The following is a 12,381-nucleotide window of genomic DNA, read 5'->3' as shown; positions in this document are numbered from 1 at the left end:
CTCGCATCGTCAGCGTTTGACGGTAAGTTTTTATTTCCAAAATCCATCATCTCTGTAATATATGTGTATTCATTGCCTTTTATTTCAAAACAGGAATCACAAGATGAAGAGGAGCTCCCAGAAGAAGAAGGAAGGGGTGGACAGACACTTGGAGTGGGCTCACAATTGGTAAGTTTTTTGCATCAAACGCAGAAACACAACATCACACTACACACAACACATAGAAAACAATGTTCTGCAGACCACACACAGCAAACAAATGCCTACATCCAAAGACATAACATTTTTTGTTTTCTTCTCTAGTCTTCCCAATCTGGTGCTCGGCCAAGAGGTCCTCGCAGTGCCTCCCAGGGTCGTCGGCGACAGCAACGCGGCGGTCACCAGCGTGTAAGTATAAATATTTTTGCTTTGTTTTTTTTGCACTTTTTATTTCATTTCTTTTGTGGAGGCTAATTATGTTATTTTTGTCTTTTTCTTTAACAGCCTTCACAGCGTGCTCCCGACTCTGACGGTGAGGATGGAGGGATTGATGTGGACCGCCTCATCGATCTCGTCAGAGAAAGGGAGCCGCTCTGGAATATGGCTGACCGACGCCACGCTGACCTGATCGTTACCCGACGACTCTGGGAGGAAATCTGTTCGCTCCTTGTGGACCGCTGGGAGGACCTCGAAGCTCGGGCCCAGATTAAAGAGCGTAAGTATATACAGTACCGGTTGCTTGATTTAAACCAGTGTTTCCCGAACTCCAGTCCTCGTGGTCCCCACGGATCATGTGTTCAGGATTTCTATTTACTTTGGAAATCCTGAAAACATGACCCCTGGAGACCATGAGGACTGGAGTTTGGGAAACACTGATGTTGTATACTAACCACTTTGTCCTTTCTCGTTTCAGGGGAGAGAATTGTGAAGCGGTGGCGGTCTGTGAGAGATCGTTTCAAGAAGGAGTTCAATAAAGAGATGCGGGCCCCGAGTGGATCTGGAGGACGCAGGAGCAAGTACAAGTACGCACGAGCCCTGTTGTTCCTCCGGGAGACAATGCTCACCAGAAGGTAAATATTACACACCACATGTGACAAAAAAATGTTTAGATGTAACTTTTTTTTTTCAGCCAGGGCCATACCATGTCACTATTTTAATTGTTTTTTTTTCTCTTTATTCCACAGCACGGTGAGCAGCACTCGGGAGCCTGCACGATTGGACCCTTCTGAGGCGATCCCTGAGGAGACCGGCACCGAGGGACACTTTGACCGCCCCGGTACATCTGCACCTTCCCAGCCTTCCCACACATTCGACCCATCTGTCCCATCCACCAGCACAGGAGCATCGTGGCCGCCTACATTACATGAAGCTGCTGGTGAGGAGATCGCTTTCCCTTTACCCCACCCTTCTGCCCCTGCCACCTCTAGTACACCTGCGGGTACTGGGCGGCAGCGGCAGAGGGGTCAGGAAAAGACTTATGCGCCAGAGTTCTTGCATCTGAATGCATCTTTCCAGAACTGTCTAAAAGTCTTGTCCGAGCAAATCTCCGCAGGCTTTCAGCAGATCAACTCCAGCATTCTGGAGGTGAAGACACTTCTGCAAACCATGCATTCAGAAGCAAGATCTTCGCCAAACCACACCTTTTTCAGGTCTGTTGTGGAGCGCATGGAAACGCTCTCTCCTGCCCAGCAGATGCATGTAATGCATTCATGCCACGCTGCTCTCCAGCAAGTTACCTCCCAACCTCCTCCTCCCACCACAGTAGTTCCTCCACCTGCACCCCCTCCAGCCACTTTCCATCCTCCCCCTCCTATTACATCTACACCCCCTCCAGCCACTTTCCATCCTCCCCCTCCTATTACATCTACACCCCCTCCAGCCACTTTCCATCCTCCCCCTCCTATTACATACCATCCACCTCCCCAGCACCATCCACCTCCCCAGCACCATCCACCTCCCCAGCACCAGCAACCTCCCCAGTACCAGCAACCTCCCCAGTACCAGCAACCTCCCCAGTACCAGCAACCTCCCCAGTACCTGCAAACTCCCCAGTACCAGCAACCTCCCCAGTACCAGACATCTCCCCACTTCCAGCAACCTGCCCCGTACCAGACATCTCCCCACTTCCAGCAACCTGCCCCGTACCAGACATCTCCCCACTTCCAGCAACCTGCCCCGTACCAGACATCTCCCCACTTCCAGCAACCTGCCCCGTACCAAACTCCTTCCCCATACAACTTGCCATCAACATCATCTGCTCCTACAGTCCCTGCCCAACCCTCCACTCCACCTCCCCAGCACCATCCACCTCCCCAGCACCATCCACCTCCCCAGCACCAGCAACCTCCCCAGTAACCTCTTCTGCTTCCCACATGTCCACCCATTCTGTAGTTTTTTCCACACCTTCACCTCTAACTGTTCCTTCCCCACCACGATCCCAGTCCTCTCTCCACACTCCCAGTGTCAAAGTGTCCCGCAGCCCCTACAGCAGTATTTCCACCACACACTACACAGATTTATAATGTGTGTATTTAAATAAAAATGACCAGTTTTATGGTTTCAAAGCTTTATTAAACAAGTTTATTAAAATTTTAAAAAAGTTTACTAAAAAAAACATTTTTCAATAAAAGTTAAATTATTTTACACTGGTTGTCTGTCATTTCTTTCTGCGGCGAAAAAGGTTAAATACAGGGTATTTAAAAGGTGAAATGGTATTCAAAACTAGGTATATAACTGTGGGTAAATTTTAGCTTTTTGCCACAGTTTGTGTTCCTGGTTGTGTTTGAAGCAAAGTATTTCACCTAAAAAGTTGTGTTTATTGTTGGTGATTTCATAACAATGTACACAACTTTTGTTAAAAGGTGAAATACTTTGCATAAAACACAACCAGGTACACACCTGTGGCCTAAAGCTAAAAATAGAGACCATGACAAGATAGCCAACTTTGGTTGGCAAAGGTATATACTGTTGGTACAGAAGGTACACAAGTTTGGTTGGGCACAAATCTTTCACACTCTGTCATCCTGCCAGTGTACTCTGCCTTGAGGTGACATAAAGTATAGTGCAAAATTGTCCCTCATTGCTGAAACCGTCACAGAACTTCTAGTGGTAATGTCATGGTAATCTTGCAAGGTGGTTTCTTCAGAGGTGTCCTCAATGGAAATGGGTTCCTTGCAGATAACAAAATTGTGGAGTACCACGCACGCTTTGATCACCTCGTCCACAGTTTCTGTCTTGAGGTTGATCGCAGTCAATAGGACCCGCCATTTGGCTGTCAGAATACCAAAGGTACATTCAACCATTCTTCTTGCTCTTGTGAGGCGGTAATTAAAAATGCGTTTTGGTCTTGTCAATCCTCTGCTAGAGTACGGTTTCAAAAGGTGTTCTGACAGCTGGAAGGCTTCATCCCCTACACAGACAAATGGCATAGGTGGACCAGATGTTTGCGGCAGCGGTCTAGGTGGTGGGAACTGGAAGGTGTTTCCATACAGTTTACGCCCCATGGCAGACAGTTTGAAAACTTGAGAGTCATTGGAGCGGCCATAGGCCCCAATATCAACCGCAATAAATTTGTATTCTGCGTCAGCGATGGCCATGAGGACAATTGAAAAATATTTCTTGTAATTGAAATATTCCGATCCCGATCCAGCTGGCTTTACAATGCGGATATGTTTCCCGTCCACAGCGCCCAAGCAGTTGGGAAACTGACATATCTGTTGAAACTTGTCAGCAATTTCAATCCACCTCTCTGTTGTGGGCTCTGGTAAAAACTCTTCAGCTAAGGAGTCCCACAGTGCACGGCATGTGTACTTCACTATTCCAGATATGGTGGAAATCCCGAGTCTGTACTGGAAATGCAGTGACGAAAGGGATTCTCCAGTTGCAAGAAATCTGTGGGGAATTAAAAAACAATAAATTAGTTTTAAATCACAGCATTACATACCAAAACTGAGCTATAACACTTGGAGATACAAACTACCACCAACAAGATTGCAGTGAAAGTGTGCTCTGATGCGATCACATCCAATAAATGTGGCTGACCTTAAAGTCACCATCAGACGCTCTGTGGGTGAAACAGAGAAGCGGCAATAGGTGTCCGCTTTTCTTATGAGGTGTGCAATGCGCTCCACCAAGTAATCAAAATTCTCCATTTTCATCCTAACATATCCAAAAAATTTATCCGGGTTTCGTCGAAGGTCCATGCAGAGTGTAGAATAGACCCCACGCGTCATTCTCTTGGCTGTGATGGGGTGGATCCACAAACGTCGTCTACGATGCCTGATGCGCTGCTGTCTTGCTCTCTCCTTCTCCAGAACAATCACCCTCAAACGATTCGCCTCCGCTATAAAATCCGCCAAATTCTTCAAAATATTTCCAATGACAACATCCATCTTCGCCAGTAACTTGCTCTTCTCTCCAACCTGCACTTTCTCCTCTACAACCTGTCAAAGAAGGGCTGTAGGAACATGCTATATATAGTTTTCCAGTAGCCAATCCCGTTCGGAAGGCCACAAGGGTCAATTTTAAAAACCGGATCCGGCGTAATCCGTCAAAAAACGGATAGAAAAACGGATGAACCGGATGAGACGGATCCGGTTTTGTCTGTCAAGAAAAAGACGGATCCGGCAGAAAACCGGATACGTCACATCCGGTTTTACTAAACATTTGCCGGATCCGGCGTTCCGGCACGACGCCGGATCGCGCCTGACGCCGAAAACCTGAAGTGTGAAAGTAGCCTAACAAGAACAGTGGAAGTCAAGATAAGGTCTGAAAGACCAAGCAAAATGTCAGTGAGAGGTGCATGTAAGATTGCTCATAGAATTGCTGGAGAGGCAAATCAGAACCCCTGCTTGATTGCAACAACCTTGAGAAAAATTTAGCAGACTCTGAAGTTGGGGTACATTGCTCTACTGTTCAGAGACACCTGCACAAATAAGGCCTTCATGAAAGAGTAATTAGAAAAAAACTCTCCTACGTCCTCACCATAAAATTCAGTGTCAGAAGTATGCATTGAATATCCAAACAAGCCTGATGCATTTTAGAAACAAGTTCCTTGGACCAATGAGGTTAAAATAGAACTATTTGGCCACATTGATGAAAGGTATGAGTGAAGAATCAAGGGCATAGAACTTCAGGAAAATAACATCTCGCCAACCATTAAGCATGGGGGTGGATCAATCATGCTTTGGGGTTGTGTTGCAGCTAATGGTACGGGGAACGTTTCACGGGTGGAGGGAAGAATGGATTCAATGACGTTTCAACAAATTCTTGATGCAAACTTAACACATCTGTAAAAAAGCTGAAGTTTTAAAGAGGATGACCTCTACAAAAGGGATAATGATCCTAAAGACACGTCAAAATCCTCACTAGACTACCTCAAAATGTTCAAGCATCGAAAATCTGTGGCTAGACCTCAAAACAGCAGTGCATGCAAGACGACCCAGGAATCTCACAGAACTGGAAGAATTTTCCAAGGAAGAATGGATGAAAATCCCTCAAACAAGAACTGAGACTGGCTACGAAAAGCGTTTACAAGCTGTGATACTTGCAAAAGGGAGTGTTATCAGGTGCTAACCATGCGGGGTGCCCAGACTTTTGAATCCTCCCATTTTCATTTTTGTAATTTTTAAAATGTAAAAGATGAAAATATGTATTTATTTTTGCCTAAAATGCAAAGGAAATGTGTCATCTTTATCTTTAGGCCTTTTAGAGATCATTTCATCTTCAACTTTCTTAACTGTTCACAATAACAGTAATTTTGACAAGGGGGCCCAAACTTTTACATGCCACTGTAAGCGACGTCTTAAGAACATTTAGGACAGTATTTCCCAACACAGGGTTTCATTAAAACTTGTAATTCCTTGGGACCAAGATATTAATTCCTTAAAATATCATTAAAATCTCTAATTATTGATCAGTCTGAAAAGTTATGAATCCTTGTAGTGTACTCTTTTTTCTCATAAACTCCATGCTGAAAGGGTTTTTTCTCAACTGTCTTGTTCATGCACTTAGAGGAGCTGTTTTGAACTGCAGGTGTACCAAATATCTGTACTCTTGTGTGACCTTCTCTGCTCCCCTCCACCATGCCTAGACACTGTGTACAAACTCTGTCTGAGCATGGGGAAGGAGAGCAGAGAAAGCCACACAGGAGTAAAGAGATTTGCTAGATTTGCAGTTCAAACCAGCTGTTGTAAAGGAAGAAAAGTGAGAGGATCTGATTCATCAAAGCGTTTACACTAGAATTCTGGCATTAAAAGCTTTGAAAATCGCATTATTTTGGTGCAACTCGAAGTTGCCTAAAAATTTGGTGATATTTGGAGTTTCCACACCAGTTTCTCCCAGCTCCACCAAAATAGGCAGAGCTGGGTGGAATGGGGTGTAAAGGGGGTGGGACACCACAGCTCATCTAATTCATGACTAACTGTTGAGTTTCCCACCCCAGTCAGTCAGGATCTATGACGTGGTGCACAGAGGCACCCGCCACAGACACTCCTAGCTTGTTAATAGGCATGCGCCTCTCAATAAATTAGGAGCGTGAGACTCCTTCGTGCTTCCACATCAAGACCAGCGAGAAAATAGCTGGTCTTGATAAATTACGTCTTAGGGCCCCGTCACACATAAGCGACGCACCAGCGATCCCGACAACGATATGAACTTGTCAGGATCGCTGGTGTGTCGCTTCATGAACGTTGGTGAGCTGTCAAACAGGCAGCTTCACCAGCGATCAGGACAGCGACACGCAGGTAACAAGCGACGCACGTCGCTTAGTTACCCACTGTGTACCTTAGTTACCAGCGCGCTCGTGCAGGGAGCTGGTAACCAAGGTACACATCGGGTTTCTAAGCGGTGCGCAGCACTAAGAAACCCGATGTGTACCTTGGTTACCAGCTCCCTGCACCAGCGCGCTGGTAACTAAGGTACACATCAGGTTTCTAAGCGCCGCGCTTAGAAACCCGATGTTTACCTTGGTTACCAGCTCGCTGATCGCTGGTCTCCCGCCTGCCACGCGCAGCGATGCGTGCTACCCATCGGGAGCCCAGAGATCAAAAAAATGTCCTGGCCATTCCAGGACGAACAGCGATACCCGGGGGGGGCGTTCGCTGGTAAATGTCACACACAGCGATCTCACTGGTGAGATCGCTGTTGCGTCACAAAACTTGTGACTCAGCAGCGATCTCGCTAGCGAGATCGCTGTGTCTGACGGGGGCTTAAGTCCCCACTTGGCTCTCCTGAGTATGTTTGCTCTGAAGCTTCTCAGAGTAAAACACACACTGAAATAATGAATTGAGTGCCTGTTTCATGCTGCCTGTAGTTCAGGCCTGATGAATCTGTTTACAGGTTCCCTTTAATTCTTTAGAATGAAGTTGGCATATTAGATTATTGTCGCTGCACCCCACTTATTATACCATAATCCACTGATGATATAATTCATAACAGGGTTGGGGTTCATCATGTGCAATTCTTTGCCTCTCCAAAGACAGGATTCTTGCCATCACTCTTGGTTGATCTGTGCTTAAAGAAATGATTTTCTAAATGCTGTTATATGGGCAGTTGGGTTGGTATAGCTTTATAGTATAATATTCTTGACTAAATTTTTTATACAGAAGCATTTTGCAAATACTGTAAATGCTTAGCTTATGGCATAATGGTCTTACGCATGGGAAGGAACCTATGGCCGATGTATGCCACTGTATGTCTCCTAAAAAGGATAAGTGGCTCCTCTGCGCTGCTGATGGAAACCAGGAATATTCCAGGAGACTCAATAAAAACTGGATGCGCTTTAATTATCTTCGTGTTTCGAAATCATCCGATTTTAATTGCCAGTCTCAATAAAGCTAATCAGGAAAAAAGATAATAAAAGTGTATCAAGTTTTTATTGAGTCTCCTGGAATATTCCTGGTTTCCATCAGCAGCGCAGAGGAACCATTTGTTCTTATCTTTTTTTATTGCCTATGTTTTTTTAAACCCATGGATCTTCAGCACCCGATCTTCTCAAACCTCTAATATTATTTTGTATTACACAACTCCCCCAGGTGAGGAAATCCCTGCCATCCACTACACTCTTTAATACCAGCTAAGACCCTATTTTCTCTTTTGTTCCTCCCTCCTACTTCTATATGCCTCCTTACATGCACTTCTAATGAGAGGCTCAAACACAATGTGAACAGAACCTAGCTGTTTATGTTGTCTGAACTACCTAAAAAACCTTTATTCGATAAGATACATCTAAAGATCCTTTTCCTACGAGGACATTTTGACTCTCTTGAATTCATAGACATACAGTATTTGAATTACTCATGTTGGAATTATTAGCATTTATGAGTGAACATTATCACTATTTGACAATTTTACAACTTTAACTTTATTTAATGAAGCAGATTATCGGTTGCAGCATTGGCTCAATGGTCTACATGTCAGGTTTGCTCTGTATCCATGCAGATGTATTTCCTCCAATGCGTAGTTTCTCATCTATAGTTGTCTTTAATCTATTGCTTACAGCGGGCGCTCATAGAACGGAACAGGAAACAGATGGCCAAAGGAGAAACAGCCGCATCCGAAATGCCCAGAGAGTATCCCCAGGACCAAGCTCAGATATTTATCTGCTCAGGAAGATGGTTGAAGAGATCTTTGATGTTCTCTACAGTAAGAAACGAAACACACTGCAGATTTGTTCACTCTATGTTGCCCTTTATTGCAATAATTAGCTAGTTTTCAATCATTGCCCACAGTCAACATGTGAAATCATGAGTCATAAAACAATATTTTTTTCTGTTTGTCATTGACCACATCTGAAAAGTGTTATCAGAAAATGACCTATTGTTTAATTAACCTTTTTATGTTAAGTGTATTTTTTTAATTACGGTATATTATTTTCAGTTTTCCATATTGCTTTATACGGTATATATATTAGAAAAAAATTAATAAATCTTGCACTTTCACATTGGTCACTAGGCCATAAGTTAGACTCACACATGTTCAGTACTGAAGACTTTTTGAGCAGTTTCCTTGCAATAACACGTAACATCTCTATATACAGTAGATAACACAAAATCCGCCATTTACAAAATGTAATAGTCACAGCTCACTTCCTCTCCCTCCTTTTGGAATGAACTTTGCCCTGATGAGAGCATGCTCGTTAAATACTTTCAATACAATTCCGTAGGATCCAAGTCTGTGTTTTTCTGCTAATGTCCATGTGTCCAACAGGAAGTAGGAGTGTAATATTAGGCCTAGTGGCCAGTGTGTAAATTGAAAAATTATATTCTTAATATAGATATGAAATTAAAAACAAAAAAAACTATCAAAAATGTTTAGAAAATATATTTTCTTCATTGTTGACAGATCATTTGTTGAAAGCAAATTCCTCTGAATAAATGGATATGCTGCCAACAATGTAATGTAAACTGTATAGTATTGTAAAAACTAATGCTAATTGAAACATTTAAATATAGATAAATGAATGCCAGTTGTATTACAGCCAAACCAGATCTCACACTTTGCACTGACGAGGGGCAGTACCCAAAAACACAGTAACTGCAAATTGAGATTCTGGCTTGGCTTTTATCCTAAGTCATGAAACAAGGCTTGTTAAAGGGTCGACATTGACTTTTAGGATTGCTACTTCCAATAGGTGGCACTAGAGTTCTAGTCCTCTTCCTTTCTGAAAAGACAATTTGCATAATTAGCATATTCAGAGGAGCATTGCAGCTTTAAATCTCCTCATCTCGACATGCTTAGCATGTCATTCTCCGCAAGGAGAAATGATACTTCTTGGATATCGGTCAGACGCCTCTCTCACAGCCAAACCAGATCTCACACTTTGCAGTGACGAGGGGCAGTACCCCGAAACACAGTAACTGCAAATTGAGATTCTGGCTTGGCTTTTATCCTAAGTCATGTAACAAGGTTCGTTAAAGGGTCGACATTGACTTTTAGGATTGCTACTTCCAATAGGTGGCACTAGAGTTCTAGTCCTCTTCCTTTCTGAAGAGACAATTTGCATAATTAGCATATTTCCCAGAGGAGCATTGCGGCTTTAAGTCTCCTCATCTCGACATGCTTAGCATGTCTTTCTCCGCAAGGAGAAATGATACTTCTTGGATATCGGTCAGACGCCTCTATCACAGCCAAACCAGATCTCACACTTTGCAGTGACCAGGGGCAGTACCCCGAAACACAGTAACTGCAAATTGAGATTCTGGTTTGGCTTTTATCCTAAGTCATGTAACAAGGCTCGTTAAAGGGTCGACATTGACTTTTCCGATTGCTACTTCCAATAGTTGGCACTAGAGTTCTAGTCCTCTTCCTCTCTGAAGAGACAATTTGCATATTTAATTTTATTGCTATATCACTAATCAGCACTTATTTTGGTCTCTAGGAAGTGACGGATCACAGTTGTCTCCCTAAAAGGGAGAGTGATAAGCAAGCTGCCTACAGGATCTTGTGTCTCTGTATGGCCGTTCAGACTAACGTATTATTATACGTCTGTAATACAGATCTGAAATGCAGAAATATAGTTAACTAATTAATAGTTAATTAATGAATGCAAATACCAGTGCAAAAATTGATCAAATACTGATAGAATACTGATGTAATATTGATACATCTGTATTTTATGTACTCGATACAGACTTGAACGGGTGTATTCTATTCATAAATTAGTTGAGAGAGGTTTTTTAAAAAATTCATATCAAACCGATCAATGAAAATAACCCTATTGGTTCACATTACCACCAGATTTCCATCCACTAAAAGAAAAAAAAACAGAATATGAATTACTAATATGCCATCTAGAGGCCTGTAATGCAAACTTACACTGTAAACTTACACTATCATTGTTTGCAGGCGAAGCTTTGGGAATGTCTAATGTTGTTCCAGTGCCGTATGACAAGATATTGAAGGATCCTAGTTCATTGGCGGTGCTTGGTTTACCTGATGGCATCCACTTCCAAAAACCTTCTGAATACAATTTGAAAAGTCTGATGCTTATTTTAGAACACAGTCACCATATCCGATTTAAGCTTCATAGGTAATTATCGGCTTTAGTCTAAGACCTGATTCTCAAAGTATTCTGACAGGTGAGGAAAAAATGCTGCAAAATTAGAATGCTTTCAAGGATAGAAGTGATAATAGTTTATTTTATCAGTTAACACATTAACAGTTTGTTAATTTATCAATTAATCTATCAATTAACAATATACAAAGTGGCTGGGTTGAATAAAAGAGAAACCTAAATCAAATCCATATTTGGTGTGACCACCTTTTAAAAAAAAAAAAAAAAAAAAAAAAGCTTTAATTCTTCTAGGTACACTTGCACAACGTCAGGGATTTTGTAGTAATTAGCCAAGAAGTTGATGATGATTATCATATTTATATGTATAAAACTGGGTGAGGAGCAGCCAAACTTAGCCAGAAATATGAGGTTGTGGTAGACAATTTCATATCACAGGTCATACACCACGGGAAGACTGAGCACAGCAAATAGACACGAGGTAGTTATACTGCATCAGCAAGGTCTCACCCAGGCAAAAATTTTAAAGCATACTAGGGTTTCAAGATGTTCTCTTCTAGCTTTTTTGAAGAAGAAGAACACCAAGAAATGGGCAACTTTGAGGACTGTAGACCCAGCGGTCTGCTGAGGAAATTTAGTGCAGCAGGTGAAAAGCACATCATGCTTACTTTCTGTCAAAAATGAAAGATTTCCTGAAGTGCCATAAGCTCAGAACTAGCAGAAACCTGGGACTGAGCTACACCTATCTTCTGCCAGAAGTTTTCTTCATGTCTGAATGTCTGCCAAAAGCTATACCTTCAATATGAACACAAGGCCAAGTGACTCAACTATGCACTAAAAAATAAAAATCAGTGTGCAAAAAAAATAGCAGCACATGGGCTAATGAGTCAAAATGTGAAATATTTGGCTGTAACAGAAGTCAATGTGTTTGCCAAAGAGCTGGAAAGTGGTACAATATTAAGTATCTGCAGGTAAAAGTGAAGCAATTTGCAGGGTTCTTGCAAGTTTGGGGCTACATTTAAGCAAATACAGTTGGGTTTTTGGTTAGGATTAATGATGAGACATGCAGGCAAATACTTTTCAATCATGCAGTACGATCAAGGAAGCATCTAAATGGCTCCAAACGTAATCTGCAGCCGGACCATTACCCTAAACATATATACAATCTTATCAAAACTAACTACATTGTGAAGAAGAATAACGATGTCGGTAAGTGATGACATAGGTGAAAATAACATGGCACTCAACTTTTAGCGTCCAGAATAGAAATAAATTTTATTTAGGCAGTCTGCAAACGTTTCAGCCTACATGGCCTTCATCAGTCCCACTGCTTTTTTTGAACATTTTTTTTATTGGATGAGCAGAAGAACGAGCATTATGTAGGCTCCTGT

At 42.5% G+C, this 12,381-nt stretch overlaps 1 protein-coding gene across 9 annotated transcripts in view; it reads left to right on the top strand.

Annotated features, from left to right (window-relative positions):
- The window catches only part of GTF2IRD1 (GTF2I repeat domain containing 1), a 190,039-nt gene that overhangs the window by 117,362 nt on the left and 60,296 nt on the right, over positions 1 to 12,381 (top strand). For all 9 annotated transcript variants that reach the window (XM_073574760.1, XM_073574753.1, XM_073574772.1 and 6 more), the window contains 2 exons: positions 8,479 to 8,622; positions 10,825 to 11,008. In XM_073574760.1, the coding sequence (XP_073430861.1) occupies positions 8,479 to 8,622; positions 10,825 to 11,008 (328 nt within the window). The remainder of the gene's footprint in view (positions 1 to 8,478; positions 8,623 to 10,824; positions 11,009 to 12,381) is intronic.

This window comes from Dendrobates tinctorius, unplaced genomic scaffold, assembly GCF_039654945.1.
Source record: "Dendrobates tinctorius isolate UK_male_01 unplaced genomic scaffold, ASM3965494v1 ptg000007l, whole genome shotgun sequence".
Taxonomy (NCBI): Eukaryota; Metazoa; Chordata; class Amphibia; order Anura; family Dendrobatidae; genus Dendrobates; species Dendrobates tinctorius.
This window is presented reverse-complemented; position numbering and strand designations above follow the sequence as displayed.